At 42.2% G+C, this 23,922-nt stretch overlaps 1 protein-coding gene across 2 annotated transcripts in view; it reads left to right on the top strand.

Moving 5' to 3' along the window:
- SLC39A8 (solute carrier family 39 member 8) overlaps window positions 1-23,922 on the top strand; it is a 125,074-nt gene that overhangs the window by 60,720 nt on the left and 40,432 nt on the right. For both annotated transcript variants that reach the window (XM_073601615.1, XM_073601624.1), the window contains exons 4-6: window positions 17,837-18,006; window positions 20,333-20,455; window positions 20,566-20,724. In XM_073601615.1, the coding sequence (XP_073457716.1) occupies window positions 17,837-18,006; window positions 20,333-20,455; window positions 20,566-20,724 (452 nt within the window). The remainder of the gene's footprint in view (window positions 1-17,836; window positions 18,007-20,332; window positions 20,456-20,565; window positions 20,725-23,922) is intronic.

The following is a 23,922-nucleotide window of genomic DNA, read 5'->3' as shown; positions in this document are numbered from 1 at the left end:
CTTTTCTTCCATCGGATAAAGTGTTGAAAACTTTCTCGGCGGAAAAAAACGTTTGTCTGGGTGATCCCACTCAGAATAAATAAGCTTTTCAAGTAAAGTATGAACAGGAAAAGCATGTGCTGCTTGGAAAGGTTTCAGTGACCCCAAAGCAGAAGAGGATTCTTTAGCAGTTTCAGGTATGGGCAACTTAAATGTGGAGCGGACCAATCCAGTGAGGATCTGCACTAAGACTTTCTCCTCTTGGGAAGTCGCAGAGGGTCCCTCTCCACCTGAATCCTCCGAAGAGGAATCATCCATCCCATCCCGATCCTCTGAAAGGGATTCATCTCCTTTATCCCAGAGCTCCTCTGTCTGAGGGTCTTGGGGAACAGAGGAAAGCCTAGTGCGTTTTCTTCCACTGAGTGAAGACATAATCACGGCCATTAATCTTTCCTCTAGACCATTAATGGTTGAGGAAAAAACCTCTTGTGTAATATATACAGGGGCTGAAGTGCCAGAAGCAGGTGTAGCCCCTGACCCCGATGGCTCTCCCTGGCTAGCCGTCCCTGGCCCATCTTTAGGGGGGAAGGATGCTGCCGACAGGGGGCCCTCAGAACCTGAACGAGATCCCCTAGTGTCTCTGGTTCCTGGGGTGCTTGAACCTCTTCTACCCATAGTGCAAAGCAACAAGGTGTGAGGTATACAAATGAACACTGTCCGCTGAGCGATGTAGTCTGGCTAAAAGCCTTGCTACCCAATGCTCAGTCTGGTGTTACTTCAGTAAATGCTGCCTAGGAGAATGCCTGTGTCCCACCTTACATGCGACCGTCAGCACTGTGTCTCTCAGAAGGCTGAGTGCACCTGTACAGAGTGCCTTTAATAGCCTGCAGCTGGCCTGAGTGGGAGTCTAAACACTCTGTGCTGACATCCCGCCCCCTCCTCTACCGCCCCCCCCCCTCGAGTTTTGAAAAAAACGAGCGCTTCCCGCCCTGCCGACTCTCCTGTCATGCTCTGGAGAAAAGGCTGGGGATGGGGGGGGGGGAGGAGGGAGACTGGTAACAAGATTTGCCTGAACGGCTATCTTCAGAGATGGTGGCCATTAGGCCACAGAGCCCGGGTGGTATAACCACTTTCTAGACCCCTGTGGCCCCTCTCTAGCCTGGGGGGGAACATTCAAACATGAGAAATCCCCCCATCCACCTTACCTGCTTGCAGCCTGCTTGATACGCTGGGACATACACAGCGATTACAACACCTGAGACAGACATTCAGCATGTGTAGGTTTGTGCTCTTGGCAGCCCCCGGTGGTCACAATAGGCATAGCATGCATTTACCTTAAAGGAGAAAAGCCACTAGAACTCAAAAATTCTGTGGAATCTCCTCTTACCTTATCCAGCCGCAGGGTGCTGTTTACACAGACCCAATCTTCACCTCTCACGGTGGGCTCCGTTTGAAAAAACCGTCAGAGACTGGGGCCCCCATCAGTAGGGGGATCCAACAGTTCTGGGACCGTAAAGCACCTCGCCAGAAATTAGGAAGTTTAAAGCCATTTTCTGATCTGCGGGGTCCAGCTCTCTAAAAAGAGAAGCATTACGGGTAAAACCTCGTTTCTTCGGACACGAGGCCCGGGTACCATTCAATTCGGCCATGAAAAGACACTTTGAATGGATCCGGTTCGCCTGGCTTGCCCCAGTATAGGATCTTAGGATATTCCCTTTGGAGCTCAGCACAGGACATCTTTACACGTCCATCACCTAAGACACTGGCGTAAAAACTGAGGTATCCCTGCAAGGGGGAGGGATTATATAGGGGGTTGAACTTCCTGATAGGGTGTGCCAGTGTCCAATCACCAGTGATACCTATATAACCCATCAGTAATTACTGTGGCTCTGTGTCCCGTGATGTTCGAGAAAGAAAAAGGAATTTCAGGAATAACTACATAAATTAATTTTTTGGACGAAACCGAAATTCCGAAACAAAATATTTCAGTATGCACATGTCTAGTTCTTACCAGCTCAGTAGATTTTTGTTTTTCTTTTAAATACTTTTTTGAGCTTTATATAAAAAAAGAACAGTGGTATATTGAGAACCAATTCAAAAGACAGGTGAACATAATACATCATCACTACAATAGTAAGATCACAACTGTATAGGACTCTTAAATGCCCAGAGATCACAAAGATTTAAGTGACTTTCCCAAAGGGTAGAAGCATGGATGGTAGGTCACTGGGGGTTGCCAAAAAAGAGACGGAGGGAACCCTAAGAGGCCCAAACTAAACCAGAAGCAGCTAAAATAAAATGCCACCTGCAAGGGAAAGGGGGGGGGGGGGGTGGTAAAACAAAAACAACAACTAATAAAAAGACAATTGGGAAAATTTAAGACTGCATTTTGTTTAAACTCAGGAACAGACATGGGAGTAGGATTTGTAGTGTCACTAGTGCATGAGCAATTTTACTTTTAAATGCAGTGGGAGAGATAATCATTTTTAACCATTTTTATGATGCTTCAGGAGAGGCTTGATCACACCATTCTGTGAATCGAAAGAGGACATAAGAGTGGATTTTTCTGCGTCTGGCAAGGTAAAATCCATTTGAAGAAAAAGCGTATAATTGGAATAAAGTTTTGCAACTCCTTGTCAAGCTTCTCCCTTTACAATAGAACTTTTGGCAAATTTTTAACATCAGAGATGGTTGGCACTTTGGAGGAAGTCCAAGTATGACTCTGCAAGCAACCAATAGGCAGAGATAGGTGCATTGCGAGTATTGGAGAAATCTTCTAGAATGCTAAGAGGTAGAGTGCTTGACTGGTGAACTATATCCGCATAGCTAAGGATTTTTGGGTATAGAGCAATGAGTAATTCCATAGATGAGTTTGCCACCTAGTTCCAAAAGTTGGAGATTCGTGGGCATTTCCAGAAATGTTGAGTGAGGGAAGGCCTAGAGGAGCCACACAAACAACAAGTAGATAGCTGAGGCTTGTTTTTTGCTGATAGAAATGGGATGAAGACTTTATAGAACAACTTGAATTGCGACTCTCTCCAGTTTTGTTAGTGACCAACTTCTGTACTTTATTATATCCTCCAATAAGTTTGTTGGCAAGTGCGTCATCTGGAAAGTCCTTACTCCAGTTGGAACTGGAGGATGACACAAGTGACTTTGTAAAGTATGAGGTAAGTGACAGGTAGATGTTTGAGATAGAATAAGACTGTTCTTGAATCAGGCGGTCAATTAGGGAGAGCTTGAATCTTTTAGCCTTGTCCAGGCAAAAAGATTTTGCATAATCAGAACATTGTAGATAGTGTAAGAAGTGGTGGCTCAGCAGTCCAAATTACTGTTTGAAGAAACATAGGGTTACCATGTATAGGTAATTATCTGAAGATATAAGGAGAAAGTCACAATTTTTTCCTTATTTCGCGCCACACAACCACAGTAGGTTGTGTTGGAGATTAGTAGGTAATGACTTTTGTCCACCGTAGATGATAGCCAACGAACCACAAGGGTATACCATTCCTGATTCTAGAGCCAAAGTTGAGATGTCTTGGACATCCAGTCTAGGCCTGTATGAAGAAGACATGCCAAATTATACACTCTGATATTTGGTAATGTAGCCCCTATTGTTCCTTAGAAGGTTTTTTTGCTTTGCCAAAGTAAGGAGGGAAACCTCCTTATTCAGCTTTTGTATATCTGTATGCTTGAGCAAAAGTGGTATGGTTTGAAAGTAGATTGTTTTAAAAAGAATTGGATGCATTCCTAAATGAACAAAACATAACTGGATATTAACATTTATAGGTAAAAACAGCAGAAAATATTGATCCAGGCAATATCTGATTGCCTTCGACGGATCAGGAAGGAGTTTAATTTTCCCCTGCTTGAACAAATGTGACCATGCTTTATAGGCTTTTTAACTTCCTCTGGATCAATTGTGGTGTAGCACCCTCTAGTTTGCTAGATTGTTAGTATAGCTGTTGGTGCAGGAAAATTTAAGTTTGGCTCATGGCCAAGCCTGAACTGGGAATCTGGGTCAGGGTTTAGTGACTAAGGGCTGGATGACTCATACTAGCAGCTTCTCTGGTACCTCCCCCTGTTTTCTGGGACATTGGAGAATGTTCTAGATATAGTGGGTGAAGGCTAGGAGGAGCTGCTTGGAATATTTATGAGGACTTCAGCCAATCCCCAGTAAAGATCTGGCAGGGGGAAGGCCACCTCATAAATAGGCATGGGTCATGCCGGGAGGGGAGGGGGGAGTCGGATGTAAGATGAAGATGGAGTACTGAGGAGGTTGTCGGAGGAAGCCCTTCCTGGAGGCACCGGAGCAAGGAGAGAGGACAGCAGGAGCAGGTCAGCACGTCTGGGAGATCTCCTGAGAGTCAGCCGGATGGGCTGGTGAGTGTCAGTCTGGAGGACCTGACTAACTATGTAACTATGTTAAAGCAGAAGGGTTGTCTAAAGATCACACTTCTGCTTTCACTTTGGCTCTCTCTGCTCTCTTCCTCCTCAGAGAGCAGTGGGAGCCATTAACCAGTGTGGAGGGACCGAGGGCTGAGCCCCACTCTGTGCATCTTGTGAACACACAGAGTAAGGCTCGGGAGTGAGTACACACCTGGCAAGGGGGGGAGAGCCAAGAGCATTGGTGGGGGGGGGGCCCTGGAACAGGACGACCAAGGCTTCTCTTTGGTATTTAATAAAGAAAAAAAAACATTTACAATCACTTTAAGGCTGGGTTCACACCGTGTGTGGATGCGGCTCACAGCAGTGGTCTGGTGCGTCCCTGTTCTTCATTTCAGGGATGAATCAGGCCCGAATTTTTGCCTGAATTCCGACCTGAAACGGAGCCAAAAACGCAGAGGACCCTTCTGCTGTGTGCTCCGCGGTCACCCCGGAGATGTGTGAACCGGCTCCATTGAGAGCCAAGCTCACTCTACTGTCATGCGAATTGGATGTGGGGAAATCTGCATCCAATTCGCATTAGTGTCAACAGCTTTTGGGCACAGTGCTGGATTGATGCATTAGGGTTAAATGCCTTCAGTCTTTAAAACCACTTTAAGTGAAGGTGAGATAATATTATGTATATGTGCTAGAGATCACATACATTCATAAAATAGATCCGTATCACAGTTTGTTAAGGCTGGGTTCACACTTGAGAACGCAGCGGCTCACAGCAGGGGTCTGATGTGTCCCTGATCACTGTTTCAGGTCCCATTTAAGACCAAATTTTTGGATGAATTCAGACCTAAAATGGACCAAAAGACATACAGGACTCCTGTGCAAATTTGCACCGGACCCGCTGTGGAGTTGTGTGATCCGACTCCATAGAGAACCGGTCACAATCTCTTGCTATGCAAATTGGATGCGGAGAAACCCGCATCCAATTCACAATAGTCTGAACCCAGCCTTAAAACGTGGCTTTTGAAGATTTATGGCTGTACTTTATACTGCTAGAGTCCAGGTATGAACTACCTTGCAACACATGTTAAACTGAACATAATTCAATTTTTTTATCATGACATGATGCTTTCACCTTTATAGGGCAATATGTTTTCAAAGGTTGGTAACTATCATATAACATGGTCTTGTAAAATGTTATTGCTAAGTCAGGAGATCTTCTACCTACTAGATATTAACAAACACTAGAAGGTTAAAACAGGAGTACTGTCTACGGGTCACACTGCACTTGATTAAAGTATGTAAGAAAGTAGTCATATAAACTATCAGTGCAGTAAACAGCAGGTAGATTACATGGTTCCCCAGCACATAAAGAAAACACAAGGCTGAATGATACATTTTTTGGCTAAAGGAATAGATTACAGCTGCAAACTTCCAGGACAGCTTTCCAGGGTGGAAACCCTGTTGATATATACAAATGCTGATAAAAATTGGGGAAAAAGTCGGGGGGGGGGGGGGGGGTTGGTCAGTCTCTCTACCTCTATTCCTCTGGTTAGCTATAAGGAGTTTTACTTTCCTTCACTTTCTGACCCAGTGACAACAGTGACAACAGTCAATGGGACAGAAAGTGATAAAACTCCACCAACAAGTTGACACAGAGGGCACTGAAAACATGTCAGAGGTTCTAACCCACCTCTACCCAAAACTAGAAAATAAACTTGGGCTGCAGTTTATCTTTTAGCACAATACAATCAAGGATGACAATATGGGATGTTGCAAACCTGAGAATTTTCCCTTAACCCTGATGTTTGATGTAAACACAGATTAGTCAGGCTAGTTTAAAAAAAGACTTATTTAGTAATGTACTTCTTAACCTGTTGCCTACCACATAACGCATACAGTATCTCACAAAAGTGAGTACACCCCTTACATTTTTGTAAATATTTTATTGTATCTTTTCATGTGACAACACTGAAGAAATGACACTTTGCTACAATGGAAAGTAGTGACAGCTTGTATAACAGTGTAAATTTGCTGTCTCCTCAAAATAACCCAACACCCAGCCATTAATGTCTAAACCGCTGGCAACAAAAGTGAGTACACCCCTAAGTGAAAAAGTCCAAAGTGTCAATATTTTGTGTGGCCACCATTATTTTCCAACACTGCCTTAACACTCTTGGGCATGGAATTCACCAGAGCTTCACAAGTTGCCACTGGAGTCCTCTTTCACTCCTCCATGACGACTTCACAGAGCTGGTGGATGGTAGAGACCTTGCGCTCCTCCACCTTCCATTTGAGGATGCCCCACAGATGCTCAATAGGGTCTAGAGAAATGCTTGGCCAGTCCATCACCTTTCCCCTCAGCTTCTTTAGCAAGGCAGTGGTCATCCTGGAGGTGTGTTTGGGGTCCTTATCATGTTGGAGTACTGCCCTGCAGCCCAGTCTCTGGAGGGAGGGGATCATGCTCTACTTCAGTATGTCACAGTACATGTTGGCATTCATGCAGCCCCAGACCATGACACTCCCACCACCATGCTTGACTGTAGGCAAGACACACTTGTCCTTGTACTTCTCACCTGGTTGCCACCACACATGCTTGACACCATCTGAACCAAATAAGTTTATCTTGGTCTCGACAAACCACAGGACATGGTTGCAGTAATCCATATCCGTAGTCTGCTTGTCTTCAGCAAACTGTTTATGGGCTTTCTTGTGCATCATCCTTAGAAAAGGCTTCCTTCTGTGACGACAACCATGCAGACCAATTTGATGCAGTGTGCGGCTTAAGGTCTGAGCACTGACAGGCTGACCCCCCACCCCTTCAACCTTTGCAGCAATGCTGGCAGCATTCATACATCTATTTCCCAAAGACAACCTCTGGATAGGAAAGGAAAATATAGGAAGGGGGAGGCGCTGACCTGAGTGTAGTATTAAAATGATGACTTTAATAGGATAAGATTAAAAACACTTACAAGATGATAGAAGATGCATGCTTGTCAAAGTAAAGTGCAGTCCTGGCATTCCACATGGCTCTGTGGGTCCCACCGCTGTTCCGGATAGCTGGAAAGGATTGAGTAGCTGGCTGGAATGGATCACAGTATTTCTCCAGGAGCAAAGGAGCCAAGCAGCTCCACACAGACTAGCATGGACCGTGGAACAGGAAGTGATGTCACCGGCATCTAATTGGACCTAGGCAGGGCTGGAATCTTGTCAATCAGGGCTGCAGTGATGAAAGGCTATGCGCTCGGAACTGACTGCTACTTCTATTGGCCTATAAAATGCGACCGTGTGTATGCTCCCATCGGACTTTTGCTGGCGGAATTCCAACCAGCAAAAGACTGAGAGCATGTTCTCAATTTTTCGGTCGGAAAAAGTTCCGATCGGAAATTCAGATCGTCTCTACCAATTCCAACGTGCAAAATTCCTACGCATGCTTGGAAACAATTAGACGCATGCTTGGAAGCATTGAACTTCATTTTCGCGGCTCGTTGTAGTGTTGTACGTCACCGCATTCTTGGCGTTTGAAAGTTCAGCGAACTTCTGTGTGACCATGGGTATGCAAGCCAAGCTTGAGCGGAATTCCGTCAGAAAAAAGATTTTTCCAATGGAAATTCCGCTCGTGTGTACGCGGCATAAGCACTCATAGATACCTCCCATTGGGGTCAATTCACTAACGTACACTAAATGCGATAACATGGTCACGTGGTTAATTCACATAAATTATCGCATGCGTTAATAACGATTATGCGGTATTTACCGTAGAATGAAAAATGTGTCAGTAAATATTGTCAAAAAACCATGCGGTAAGCTCTTAAGTCCAATTCACAAACAGAACAGAGAGTAAAAAAACAGGGATTTGCTGGCGGTATCACATGTGGTTTTGGCAGAAACAGCCTGGGGGTCTGCCCTCAAAAGATGGTTGCTAAGGAGCGGGCCCGCTGCGTCCTTAACCACCTACGGACCTGCCGCCGTCATTATACGTTGGTATTTTGAAGTGGGGTATTGTTGTTATGGCAGCGGGTGGTCCACTTTCAGATAAAAGTGGTCTCTGCGGCGGATTTGCCACAAGAACACTTTTATCAGCGGTGGGAGAGGGGGCTTCCGCCGCACTCCAGTGCCCTCCGCTGCTTACCGGAGCTGCCGGTAACGACAGAGGCAATCGGATCCTGTGTCCTGTTAGGTATGGAGACGAGTGAGGGGTAGATGGCCCTCACCCGTCTCCATACCATTGCAGGGCAGAAGCGACGTCAAAACGTCACTTCTGCCCATATATCTTAAAGCAACTTTTTAAAAATGCATTTTAGTGTAAATACAGTACCTAACCACGAGATTGTGGTTCTCGGCGACAGGGTACTGTGCATCTCGTGCTGGCTCGCTCATCGGGAAAGGAATTTTTTTTTTCCTTTCACGATGAGCGACAGGCATTGCTGACAGCTGTCTGGTATGAATCATGAGGGGGAACGCCGTGCAAAATTTTAAATAAAAAAACGGCGTGGGTTCCCCCCAGGGGCATACCAGGCCCTTAGGTCTGGTATGGATTTTAAGGGGAACTCCCTACGCCGAAAAATCGGCGTGGGGCCCCCCAAAATCCATACCAGACCCTTATCTGAGCACGCAGCCTGGCCGGTCAGGAAAGGGGGTGGGGACGAGCGAGCGGGCCTTCCCACCCCAAAGCACCTTGTCCCCATGTTGATGAGGACAAGGGCCTCTTCCCGACAACCCTGGCCATTGGTTGTCAGGGTCTGCGGGCGGAGGGCTTATCGGAATCCGCGAGCCCCCTTTAATAAGGGGGCCCCCAGATTCTGGCCCCCCACCCTATGTGAATGAGTATGGGGTACATGGTACCCCTACCCATTCACCTAGGGAAAAAAGTGTCAATAAAAAAACACTACACAGGTTTTAAAAGTAATTTATTAGGCAGCTCCGGGGGTCTTCTTCCGACTTCGGGGTCTTCTTCTGACTTCGGGGGTCTTTTTCCGACTTCTCCGCTCTCTCCGGCCTCTTCTCCCGGTGTCCGGTTCTTCTCTCGCTCTCCGGCCTCTTCTCCCGGCGTCCGGTTCTTCTACCCGGATCCTCCGCTATCTTCTGCTCTTTTGCAGCTCTTTTGCTAGCGGTGGCCCGGTCTTCGCCGTCTTCTTCTCTTCTTACGATGTTGACATGATGCTGTCTCCCGCTGTTATGCTGTGTGAGCGGTGTGCGATCACTTATATAGGCATGGGGCATATTCACCAGGTGCTGCCACCTGGTGACCCCACCCCTTATGATGTCACAGTCCTGGGGCATGATGTGACAGCACCCGGTGACCACGCCCCATGCCTATATAAGTGATCGCGCACACAGCATAACAGCGGGAGACAGCGTCGTGTCAACATCAGAAGAAGCGAAGAAGAGAAGAAGACGGCGAAAACTGGGCCACTGCTAGCAAAAGAGCGGCAAAAGAGCAGAAGATAGAGGAGGAGCGCGGCAGAAGAACCGGACACCGGGAGAAGAGGCCGGAGAGCAGGAGAAGAACCGGACACCAGGAGAAGAGGCCGGAGAGAGCGGAGAAGTCGGAAGAAGACCCCTGATGTCGGAAGAAGACCCCGCAGTCAGAAGACCCCTGGAGCTGCCTAAAAAATTACTTTCAAAACCTGTGTAGTGTGTTTTTTTTATTGACACTTTTTTCCCTAGGTGAATGGGTAGGGGTACCATGTACTCCATACTTATTCACATAGGGTGGGGGGCGGGATCTGGGGGCCCCCTTATTAAAGGGGGCACCCGGATTCCGACAAGCCCTCCGTCCGCAGACCCTGACAACCAACGGCCAGGGTTGTTGGGAAGAGGCCCTTGTCCTCATCAACATGGGGACAAGGTGCTTTGGGGTGGGGGGGCCCCGCAGGGCGCTCCCCTGCCCCAAAGTGCCCACCCCCCATGTTGAGGGCTGCGGCCTGGTATGGTTCAGGGGGGGTGCTCGCTCGTCCCCACCCCCTTTCCTGACCGGCCGGGCTGCGTGCTCAGATAAGGGTCTGGTATGGATTTTGGGGGGAACCCACGCCGGTTTTTTATTTAAAATTTGGCGTGGCGTTCCCCCTCATGATTCATACCAGACAGCTGTCAGCAATGCCTGTTGCTCATCGGGAAAGGAAAAAAAATTTTCCTTTCCCGATGAGCGAGCCAGCTCGGCGCAATATCGCGGTCACTTACTGTATGAGGTCTGAGGTCTTTTTGACCCCAGATCTCATATTCAAGAGGTCCTGTCATGCTTTTTTTCTATTACAAGGGATGTTTATATTCCCTGTAATAGGAATAAAAGTGACACAATTTTTTTCTTAAAGGAAAATTTAAAAAATAAAAAATAAAAGGTAAAATAAATAAGAAAAAAAAAATGGAAACGCACCCGTCCCATTGAGCTCGCATGCAGAAGCGAATGCATACACGAGCAGCGCACGCATATAAAAAAGGTGTTCAAACCACACATGTGAGATATTACCGCGATTGTTAGAGCGAGAGCAATAATGCTAGCCCTAGACCTCCTTTGTAACTATAAACGTGGAACCTGTAGAATTTTTTAAACATCGCCTATGGAGACTTTTAAGGGTAAAAGTTGTCTTTTTTGTTTTTTCCAAAAAAAGTGCGCTTGTAAGACCACTGCGCAAATATGGTGTGACACAAGTATTGCAACGACTGCCATTTTATTCTCTAGGGTGTTAGAAAAAATATATATATATATAATGTTTGGGGGTTCTAAGTAATTTTCTAGAAAAAAAAACTGTTTTTAACTTGTAAACACCAAATCTCAGAAAGAGGCTCAGTCCTTAAGTGGTTAACAACAGATGACTCATCAGCCATCAACGGGTTCCCCACTGACAGATAAATGTAAAAGAAAACATGCCAGCAAATAAAAATTATGAAAAAAAAACAGCGTGGGGTCCCCCCAATGCATACCAGGCCCTTGGGGTCTGGTATGGATTTTAAGGGGAACATCGCGCCAAAATAATAATAAAAAAAGAAAGGTGTGGGTTCCCTCCCACAATTCATACCAGACCCTTATCCGAGCAAGCTCCCTTCCCCCCTCTGAACCATACCAGGCCACATGTCCTCAACATGGGAGGGTGCTTTGGGGTAGGGGGGGCCGATGAGTCATCAGTTGTTAAGGACGCGGCAGCCGGATTCCTGGCCCGCTCTTTAGCGACCAGCTAAATGCGGTAAGTTACAGCATGAAAAAAATGCGGTAATTACCACACATTTGAACAAATACTGCATTCGTTAATTAACACAAAATTCTTAGTGAATTGCACTTTCAAAACTGATTTACCCCAAGTGCTAGTTTACCGCATTTTGTTAGCTGTTATTTAAATCTTAGTGAATTGACCCCATTGTCTCCAGTGATGATTGGTAACCGGCGAGGTGGGCTCTCAATTATGTGTCCACTATGAAAGCCAGTCACAGTGGTCATCTGACTGGGAAGTCTGTGCCATCCTGGGTGTAAAGACCCACTAAAAAGGTTGCCTGGGCTGGGTAGGAAGGGGTTTTGTATGACAGTGATTATCTAGTTTTCCTTTTTATTTTACTAATCCATTTTCTGCTGTAATTATATTGTTATAGAACTTTGTGATAAAGCTATAACTGTGCTAAATGTTATATGTACTGTATGTGCTACTCATAAAGTGTTACTTAGTCTGCAATTAGTACCTTTTTATGTTAAATAAAGCATTTGATATATTGATTGAGTTTTATATGATAGTAATTATATTATTTATGTCACTAGTTGTATAGGAATCAAGATGAACTATAGTAAAACCAATGAAATCAGCATAGACTTCTGTGTCATTTATGAAATCAGTTATAAAGTACAGGGTGAATACACTTGTATTTCAAGATTCATTGCATTTTTTCCAATGTGTCAAAGGTCTTTGACATACAGTGTGGGTTACCAGGTGCAGCATGTGCCGCTGCCAAGACTGCACTATCTGAGTCCAGTATTTTTTAAGCTTTTATTCCTAGAACTGCCCGTATCAGCATTTCAGAAGTGTTGAGTGTACAGAAGACTCATTTTGTGTAGTCACGGTTACTTATTTTCACTTAACATGACACGCTTTTAATAGCTGTTTTCCAAGCCACATACTGTAAGCTACTATTATGATGTATTTTGTTACTAGTTTAGTATTTGGCATCAAAGTTGCTTCCATTTACAGAAACTTCTCTCTGAAAATCTTAAGTTACAGTGGAGTTTTTAAGGCAGTTGTAAATAAAAACCCCTGCCAGCCCAGTATTGTACCGTGGGATATAAAAATATGTAATTTTTTTTTTCCCTATCCAATGTGAAGCTAAACATAGTTACAGGTATATCCTTATGTGAAGGTAAAGAAGTAACTATGCAAAGAAACATTGTCCTATGCAACAAATGTACTGTAATTTTAATATATATAAGGATTTAGACATGTGCACTGCCGAAAAATTCATTAGTTTTTGTTTCATTAATTTTTTTTTTGGATCATTCGTTATGATCGCAATTCATAAATTCGTAAAAATCGAGAATTCAAAAATGTGTACATTTTAAAATTAGAAAATCTGAAAATGGAATGGAACGAATTAAAAAAAAATAATGATAATAAAAAGTTTATTATTATTATTGTTATTTATTATTATTAATTTGTTACGTTCCATTCGTTTGGATACGACATTCGTTATTTCGGATAATTTGTAACTTCTGATAAATTTGTATTCGTTACTTTCACTTACCGCCAAATTCCAATACATATTATTTAATAGTAAGTAATAATTAAATTATTATTTGTTAGGTATTATTTCTGATTTTCAAATTTTCGGGTTTACGAATTTTCGAATATTCGAATTTACGAGTATTCGGAAAAATTTGTTAAATGGGTTTTTGTTAATTTGGATATTTACAAATTAACGAATTTGTCGAAATTCATTAAAAAAAGAATTCGGTACAAAACAAATTGCAGATGTTTATAAGGATTATAGCACCACATTGACTGAAATTATTTTTTTTTCAATGATGCTAATGGTGTGGCATGGTCACATGGATTTACATGCGTATATGACAAGTCTGCATCTGGTTAGGTGGCAAGTGCAATGCTCAGTAGTCAAAGCCTATCATAATATCCGGATGTTGTCTATAAATTCAGATAACAGTCAAGGCAAGTTCAAAGCATTTAGAGGGAATTTAGAAGGATTAGTGCACTCAGTAATTAACCACTTCAGCCCCGGAAGATTTGGCTACTCAATAACTAGAGCACTTTTTGCGATACGGCACTGCGTTGCTTTAACTGACAATTGTGCAGTCATGCGACGTTGTACCCAAACAAAATTTACATCCTTTTTTTCCCACAAATAGAGCTTTTTTTTGGTGGTGTTTGATCATCTCTGCGGTTTTTATTTTTTGCGCTATAAACAAAAAAAAGAGCCATAATTTTGATAAAAACACAATATTTTGTACTTTTTGCTATAATAAATATCCCCAATTTTTTTCTCAGTTTAGACCGATATGTACTCTTCTACATATCTTTTGTAAAAAAAATCTCAATAAACATGTATTGATTGGTTTGCGGAAAAGTTGTAGCGTCTACCAAATAGGGAATAGATTTATGGCATTTTTATTATTATTATTTTTTTTACTAGTAATGGTGGCGATCTGCGATTTTTATCGTGACTGCAACATTATGGCGGACACATCGGACACTTTTGACATATTTTTGGGATGATTGACAATTATACAGCGATCAGTGCTATAAAAATGCACTAATTACAGTAAAAATGTCACTGGCAGGGAAGGGGTTAACATTAGGGGGTGATCAAGTTGTTAACTGTGTTCCCTGACTGTGTGTTCTAACTGTAGGGGGAGGGGACTGACTATAGGAGATGACAGATCCAGATGGTTCCTAGCTATTAGGAACTCACAATCTGCATCTCTCTACCAGAACAGAACAGGGATTTGTGTGTTTACACACACACGTCCCTGTTCTGCCTCTCATGCCCCCGATCGCTTGTGGCCGGCGATCATCGAGTTCATTGAGACCACCAGTCACAAGCATCAGCACCCCTTGAGTGCAGCGGGCGCATGAGTGTGCCTGCAATCCCGCTTGAAGGAGCTGACGTATAGCTACAGCGACTCGCGGGATCGTGCCAACCTGCCGCCGTATAATGACGGCGGCTGGTCGGCAAGTGGTTAAGGTATAATGTACGCACAGCGTAGTCCCAGCACAGAGACCAGGCTCTCACCAAGAGCCCCGGGTCTCATACTAATGATCGGGACCAGGGACTCCTGGTTCCAGGTCACCTGATTGTTGGCACTGTTAGCCCACCCGTGTGTTTACGTCCTCTTCCAAATTAACCACTTCAATACCAAGGACGTCATATGACGTCCTTGGCTTTGAGCAGGTATATCTGAATGATGCCTGTAGTTACAGAAATCATTCAGATATTGCCGGTTTCAGCCGGCGAATCTCTACACCATAGGAATGATCATAGCGGCTATTTCGCCGCTTGATCGTTCCTATGGGAGGCGAGAGGGGACTCCCCCCCCTCCCGCCGCCCTCCGGTGCCTGCTCCGACTCACCGTTACGATCGGTGAGGCGGAGAGTAGATCTGCCGGCGCCGGATGTAGATCATAGAGATTTCCGGCGGATCAGATGGTCCCCGGAGTCTCTATGATCGTTGGAGGCCGGGCGCGATGTTATGACGTCACGCCCGGCCTCTCCATTCAAAAAAACGGCGCCGCTTCAGCTTGGAAGCGGCGATCGTTTTATTTTTTTTTTTATTTCAGGCTTCCCAGCCTAGTGGTGAGATATGGGGTCTTACTGACCCCATATCTCACTATTAAGAGGACCTGTCATGTCATATTGCTATTACAAGGGATGTTTACATTCCTTGTAATAGGAATAAAAGTGATCAATTTTTTTTTCAAAAAAAGTGTCAAAATAAAAAAAAAATATATATATAATTAACAATAAAAAAAAAATTTTTTAAAGCGCCGCTGTCCCCGTGTGCTCGCACGCAGAAGCGAACGCATACGTAAGTCCCGCCCACATATGAAAATGGTGTTCAAACCATACATGTGAGGTATCGCCACGAACGTTGGAGCGAGAGCAATAATTTTGGCCCTAGACCTCCTCTGTAACTCAAAACATGTAACCAGTAAAAAAATTTCAAGCGTCGCCTATGGCGATTTTTAAATACCGAACATTGGCGCCATTCCACGAGCGTGTGCAATTTTGAAGCGTGACATGTTAGGTATCTATTTACTCGGCGTAACTTCATCTTTCACAAAATGCAAAAACATTGGGCTAACTTTACTGTTTTGTTATTTTTTAAACACAAAACAGTTTTTTTCCCAAAAAAAATGCGTTCGAAAAATTCCTACGCAAATACTGTGTGAGATAAAAAGTTGCAACAACCGCCATTGTATTCTCTAGGATCTTTGCTAAAAAAACATATATAATGTTTGGGGGTTCTATGTAATTTTCTAGCAAAAAAATGATGATTTTTACATGTAGGAGCAAAGTGTCAGAATTGGCCGGTATTGAAGCGGTTAAGAGAAAGATACATTGTATCTTGCAGGAGAGCAAGATCTAAGGCCTCATGCACATTGGAGGTTTTTACAGCTGCTGTTTTTGGCTTCAGTTGTTTTTTTCTGCCGCCAGTAAACTCTCCAGCATGTTATGCTATGTTCCCATGCACACATAGGATGTTATCAGCAGGTTTTTGGCAGGGGCATTATCTGGATGGAAAAAATCCCATAACTAGTGGGTTTTAAGCGGAGTTTTTCTGCTGTAAAAACTCTCCAAATCTGATATAAGCTTAAAAATGCTGTAAAACGCAACTATTCAGTGTTTATCAGTGTTTTTGAGCAATAAGCTTTTGTGGGAGTATAGTTTTGCTAAAAAAATGCTACAGCTAAAAAACCCTACTGAAAAAACGCTGCAAAACTCATTCTACAGCTACAGCTTTCTACAGCTAACGCTACTAGGGTTTTTATAACATCCAGTGTGCATGAGGCCTAAACAAACAAAAGTATGTAAAACAAATAAAGAAAAAAAAAAAAGAATAAAATAATCAAGAAAAAATAAAGAAGGATAAAAAAACAGATCAAGCCTCTTTCTTTACCTCTTTCTCTTTCTTTTTTCTTCACCTGCGTTTTTGGTGTGTTCCGGTGCGTTTTTGATGCATTTTGCCACGTCCCAGTACAGTTCACTGCAGAAAACAGCAGCATGTTCTACTTTTTTTTCTATAACTGAAATGCACTGGAATTGACTGCACTGGTGTGAACTATGCCGCTGAAAACCATATAACCTTCTATCCATTCATTTTTGATGCAGAAAAAAGACACTGGACTGCATATGGTGTGAACTGGGCCTTAGGGTCAAGGTAATAGTCAAAGGTCAAGGTCGGGGTCAAATGTCATGGCTAGCATATTTGTGCAGGAACCGTGCAGGAAATCACAGAGCCGTCATCTCCTGTTTACTCGGCTCTCACTTAGCTCTCACTCAGCTCTCACTCGGCTCTCACACACACAGTCCCGCCTCCGCCATCGGCATTGGACCAGAATGAGCCCTAAGAGATTAGAGGTGCTAACACCTGCAGAAGGCTTCAAAACCCTACCCTTATGACCAGCAGCTCTTGATAGTGGGGGTGCTTTCCACTCCTTCCTGCCTCCTGCACATTACTATTGGCCAATCAGTCACAGTGATGAGTCAATAGGAATTTTAGCGTAACATTGAGTGGGTAACATTGACAGTACCGGGAAGTGATGGCCGTTCGTCTTTCAGAAAGACCTGGCTTCTTGGTGTAGCAGCCTGCGCTTTATACCTAGGACTTTTTTTGTTTTACTGAAACTTCTCCGGTACATCAAAACATAGACGATAAAATACTTTTTGAGTTCACACAAGACATGATATAACAAAGAAAATATCCCTTCTGTTTATGTCTCCTGTTGAATGCACACTGGAGTTACTAGTATTTTAGTATTATTTTTATCTAGTCATATATTTTCTCCACATCGTCTTTAGGTTGTTACCAGGCCGACAAATAAAGATTGCTCTTCTAAAATGCACCTTTTCCCTTCCCTAATTTTAAGATAAGGTTACATTCGCAAGGGTGTTTAGCCATGCTGCAAATCCCAGCAGCAAGAATCCACTGATTTCTGTGGCTGGCATCGTCAGCCGTGTGTGGCCACAGCTATTTGTGACTGTTCGCATCCAGCCACGATCACTGCAGATAATCACTGGCTGTGCAAACAGTCACAAATAGCTGCAGCCGCTGACAGCCAGTCATTGCATTTTACGGGCGCAGCTATTCCTACAAAACTGTCAATCTTAGCGGCAAGAATCAGTAGATGCGAATGCAGTCTAAGGCAATAAGATGTGGGTTGCATATATAACATAAAGGTCAATACAGCTTTAGTCTAATCTTATCATTTATTTTATTTATTATGAATTCAATGATATTGAATAACTGAGCTTTTTTCTTTTAGTTTGGGGATTCAGCATTCTGTCTGTTACAATTATCAATCTGACGACAGTAGTTGGATTATTTATAACCCCCTTTGTACAGAAGCCTTACTTCCCAAAGATATTGACATACTTTATTGGACTGGCCATTGGATCTTTGTTTTCAAATGCAATCTTTCAACTGATTCCAGAAGTAAGTGGTCTGAAGCTGAAAAGTAAATACATACATGCATATGTTAAAATAAAAAGGTGTTTATTTAATGGGGAATACGTGTTTTATATTCTATATGGGTGGTATGATGACATCTCCATTAGGTATCACACGAAGATTAAAAGGACATGGCTTTGTTAAAAGGATGGGGATCATGTGACACAGTGAGACTGACAGATTTATAAAATTTGACCTGATACCAGCATTAAACTTCAAAGTGATGCTGCTCAACTTTAGCAGCCCTATGCTGGCCTTACCCTGGAAAATGTTAGTTTTAAGCAACCGAATAATCACAGTATGAAAGCTGCCACAATGCCAGCTTAAAAGCAATTATTTTTCCAAACCAGAAAGAGATTTAGGAGGATTAGGCTTTGAGATTGCTATAGACCAGGGGTCTCAAACTGGCGGCCCTCCAGTCCCATCATGCCTCTGCCTGTGGGAGTCATGCTTGTAACTGTCAGCCTTGCAATGCCTCATGGGACTTGTAGTTTTGCAAACAGCTGGAGAGCCGCCAGTTTGAGACCTCTGCTATAGACCATTCAGTTACATAATTAATATCTTTTTATTTAAAGCTGATAGATTGGTTAATTAAAAATAGCCCCAGAATTGGCCAATATGTGGTCAGCATTAGAGGTGCACATTTGTATGTATTCTCTACTTCTACACTTAAAGTGGAACTAAACCCTCCTGTCCTTTTTTCCAAGGAAGCTGCCATCTTAGCTCCTGTTTGATCTGCAACTGACGTAGTGCTGCACATGTGATCAGTTATGACACCAACCATTTGATGGTTTGACAGTTTGGTTGAGGGTACAAGCAAATGTGACAATTAGCATTTCTGGCATGCCAGGAACGTAACAATTTTTAAAAAAATTAAATTGATGGGTTTAGTTCTGCATTTAAGTGTTCATTTTTAGGAGTTGCCCTGTGTATCTTAAGTTGATCATACACTTACAAGCTAATTGTACAATTCCTTTAGATACACCAGTATCTATGTTGTACAGGGGCATCTCTGACTGGAAATAAATGAAATTGACTATTTAAGCAGGTTATTGCACTACATATTTTTGTAGATCAAAGGTTGATCACATACATTACAACCTAGTCTCCTAGAAGACTGTACAGAGATTGTACAATTGGTGTTTGATTTACTAAAGGATTTGAGAATGTTCCCACAGTTGTCTGAAGATTCACTTCAATTATCCAATCATGTGAAAAAAACAATGTTTGCTTATTTTATCATGACATGATTGTATAATTAAAGTGAATCTTAACACATTTTATTGTCTTAAATTGCTTTGTAAATCAGCTCCTAAGGGCTTGTTTACACTAGCAGCCCTCTGAAAAGCAATTCACAGTGGAATTTATCAGGAATTGGACAATTTCACGCCAAGTGTGGCCAACTTTATTGTGATCTATGTGGGCAATATGCCACATAGGGCTCAATTCACAAAGATAACACCCAAGGTTAAAAGTATTTATATTAAAAAAGGTGACAGATAAAGACTATGTAAATCCTAGCAATGAACTTCCTTCATTTGCTCTATTTTGTTGAAAGTATTTGGTCATAGACATGTGTGGTTCATTTCATTCCAATTCGAAATTCGGACAACATTTCGATAGTGAAACAAAATGAAAATGAAATAAATTACAAAAAACAAATGTAACTAGACAACATTTTTAACTTAACAAATCCATTCAAATTTAGAGAACCTTTTTTTTCTTTTGTTCTGCACATGTCTATCTGGTCATATCTGTTCAATAATTGTACAAAAAAAAAACATTGATTCTGCCAACATTTCTTTGAGCTCATAACTGTAACATTGAGCTGATAACTGTAATATTGTTCCCAATTATCTCTTAAAACTACAGAACATATTTTCCCTATGTTATGGAGATGAGAAGAGGGGAGGTTACCATACCCTTGGCAATTTTTTAAGTCCAGTCATTGGGTGATCGATTTGTGAAGCTTTGTGATTTGAGCCTATACTCTGTTTGGTGGCTTAATAGCAGATTGTTTTATATTACCTTAATATTGTAATCACATTAACAGGCTTGTTTAATAAAACATGAAAAGTAGCATATAGCAACCAACAGTTATATGGTTGTAAAATGATCAGGGTTAACATGTTATCGGTTACATTATTTTGTGTACTGCTATTACAATGTTTTTTTTTTTTTATCAATAAGCCCAAATGTATGCATGTACTATAGACTGTCTAGGCACACATGACAAATGGTCACTGATGTAGTCTGAAAGCTGATACACTAGAGTGAAACCTTATGTGTACAATTGTGTATCTTGTTGCAGGCATTTGGATTTGATCCCAAACATGATAATTACGTTTCAAAAGCAGTGGCAATTTTTGGGGGATTCTACATTCTTATGTTTGTTGAGAGGATACTGAAAATGAGTCTGAACATCTATGGTGAAGTAAGACACGGTTATACCATTACTTACATGAAATTGTCTTAAGAAAAAAATGGCTACTTTGCCCCTAACAGTGAAAACCCTAACTAATATACCCAATGTTTTTATCACAGGGACCTCATAAACACTTAGAAATTGACAAACCACCACAGGAACTTCATACAGATCATGAAAAATGTAAAACTACCAATGGAACCACCATGTATGGAAATTCAGCTATAACAGAAGCCAATGGTACTGTCAACATTGATCAAGTCAGTGTGATCTCAAAGGTAAAACAAATCAGATCTTTAGCATTAAACTATTTATTAAAACTATAAATAATAAGATTCACATTAAAGTCAATCTTACTAAGGCAGCACTTATATAGGAAAAGATATGTTTTGGAAACGCTGTATCTCTACGCAAACTTAAAGTGATGCTAAACAATATCCTTATTTTTTTTTTTAATAATCCACACACATCCACTACTTAATGGCCTTGTAATCTGTTTTCCATGAAATCCTTTGTTACTGTGTTTTTCTACTTCCATGTAACATCCTCCTTGAGCTCCCGAAACCTCTCCTTTTTCCCTGATCAACATACAGTATATGCCTTATTATAACCTAGAACCCTTCAATTTTTTTTTAATGTTACCTTCAATCCTTTTTTTTTTAAAGGTTTAAGCTAGGCATAGATGGTGCGGTTTTGTTTTCTGCAACAATTCTTAGATTTAGATCTTATAATTCTAGGTTTTAAAAACTTCAGCAGCTGCAGCTTAACCCCCCTGGCGGTATTCCCGAGTCAGGCTCGGGGTGAGATTTTAGTACCAGAAGCGGTAACCCCGAGCCAGACTCGGGATCGCATCACTGGATCCTGGAAGATGTGACTTACCTTGTCTCTGGGATCCCGCGATGTTCTCCCGCTGTGTTCGGCGGCCGGATCTTCCGTCCGATGCACTGTGTGCCCTGGCTTCCGTTCCCTGCGAGCGTAGCGATGCAGGGGGTGGAACCGGTGGCAAATTCAAAATGTATAAAGCACAAACACACTGACACATTGTAATCCTATTGGATTACATTACTAAATAAAATAAAATAAAATAAAATTGACCTCAGATTGCCCCCCAGTGCTTTGTCCAGTGCCCCTGCCTGCAGTTTTACTGTACTTTCTGTCTGGAAACTGCAGAGCGACCATGGCATCAAAAAAGCGCTTCAACCTCAAAAGCGGCATATGACCTGCTGGAAAACAGCGACAGCGAGACAGAATCGCTTGCAGAAGTGAGTGATAGCGATTCATGGGGAAGTTTGTTACCAGGCACGGAAAGCGATTTCAGCGATGATCCTGCGACTGTGCCCAGTGATGTGCGGACTTGGTGCTCGATTGATTGCCCCCAAGGTTCCCGTTTACCGGAGCGCCTGGTATCAAAGTGGAGGTTGAAGATGCCAGCCCCTTGGGATACCTCCAACTCTTTTTGACTGATGAAGTCATAGAAAGAATTGTTAGGGAGACAAACCAATACCAGGAGCAACAAGCTGCTATACCTCAGAGGTTTTCAAGGAGCAGAAAATGGGAACCAGTGACCAAGGAGGACATCTGGAAGTTTCTGGGCCTAATTATTCTCCAGGGAGTGGTGGGGAAACCCCTGCAAAAGTGGTACTGGACAACCAACAAAATATTAGCCACTCCTTTTTTTGGCACCATCATGTCGGAATACAAATTTTCTCTCATAATGAAATATCTTCATTTTCAAAATAATGAAGAATTTGATGAGACTTCTCATTCAGCTCCAAAACTGAAAAAGATTTGGGACCTATATCAAATTATTCTGAAAAATTTCCAGCAGACCTATGTACCATACAGAGACGTCAGTATCGACGAAAGTCTAATGGCCTACAAAGGAAGACTTAGCTGGATACAGTACATCGCATCTAAGAGAGCGCGATTTGAAATAAAATCATTCATGCTCTGTGAAGCCAGCACTGGTTACATATGGAATTCGGTCCTTTACACCGGGAAAGGGACCAAATTCAACGACAGATTCAGTCAATATGGAATGGCAACCGCTTCTGTTCTCACTTTGATTGAACCATTGCTGAATCAGGGGTACTGTGTAACCACAGATAATTTATATACTTCTCCAGAACTCTATGAGTTCCTTCTACAACACAAGACGGATGCATACGGGACTGTTAGAGCTAACCGGCGTGACATGCCGCCAACTTTTGGCAATAAAAAGCTCAAGGCAATGGTTGCCTGGCAAAAAGGCAAAATGATGGCACTAAGATGGCGCGATAAAAAAGATGTGTGCCTAATGAGTACCATTCACAACACCTCTACTCTCATGGTACATACAAAAGGTGGAAAAGACGTAATGAAACCTCAAGTTGTAATGGACTACAACAACACCATGGGAGGTGTTGACAGAGCTGACCAGGGCGTGACTTTTTATCCTGCTATGAGAAAGCAACAAAAAAAATATTACAAAAAAATCTTCAGGCATCTTCTTGAACAGTGCCTGTGGAATGCGTTCATTCTTCTAAAAAAAAAGAGTGACAGGCCTGTGATTCATGCAGACTTCGTTTGGAAAGTTGCCGAACTCATATTTCTCAAGTACCAAACACCAACCACTGTAAATAGATCTGAACGTCGTGCTGCTGGTGTTGTGAACCCGGAACACCTGACAGGTCGACACTTTATGGACCACATTCCACCAACGGAAAAGAAGGCAGCACCCACAAGGATGTGTGTGGTTTGCTGCTCTAAACGTGACGACACAGGAAGGAAAATCAGAAAAGAAACCCGGTTCTACTGTCCTGACTGTGACGTCGGACTTTGTGCTGTACCCTGTTTTAAAATTTTCCATACCTGAGACGTTTACTAAAGCAATATGACTACTAATATTGCACTCTTGTTTGGCCAAAAAAAATGTCAGTGTTTTTGATTTATATTATTTACTAAATTTTATTGAATAAAAAGTATTATTACTATTATATTATTATTTGTTATTATTTATAGTTATTTATTATATTATAATTTATGATTTTGTGTTTCAAACGTTATCATACCCAGGATGTCTACTAGACTCTTGTTTGGACAGATTTCAGTGAGTTATTCCTAAGAATTACAGGCCTACAATATAAAACGCCACATTTCCATGCAAAAATAATGGTACCGCTTTCAGCACCTAAAATCTGAAATAATCATACCGCCAGGGAGGTTAACTGCATTTGATTCAAATCGAATTTGACTTGATTCAATATTTTCGATTCAAATCTAATTTGAATACAGCTGCTGAAAATTTTGAAACAAAAACAAAAACAAAACAAAATTGAAACGAATTGCAAAAAAGAATCATTCTAACACAACAAATGTAACTAAACAAATTTTTTAACTTAACAAATCCATCTAAAATGAAAAAAAAAAAAAAACATTTTTATTTTGTTCTGCATATGTCTACTTACATAATTAGTACACAGTTACATAGTTAATAA

This window comes from Aquarana catesbeiana, linkage group LG01 (genome assembly GCF_042186555.1).
Source record: "Aquarana catesbeiana isolate 2022-GZ linkage group LG01, ASM4218655v1, whole genome shotgun sequence".
NCBI classification, from domain to species: domain Eukaryota; kingdom Metazoa; phylum Chordata; class Amphibia; order Anura; family Ranidae; genus Aquarana; species Aquarana catesbeiana.
The sequence above is the reverse complement of the archived record's forward strand: the minus strand, read 5'-3'. Positions and strand labels throughout refer to the sequence as shown.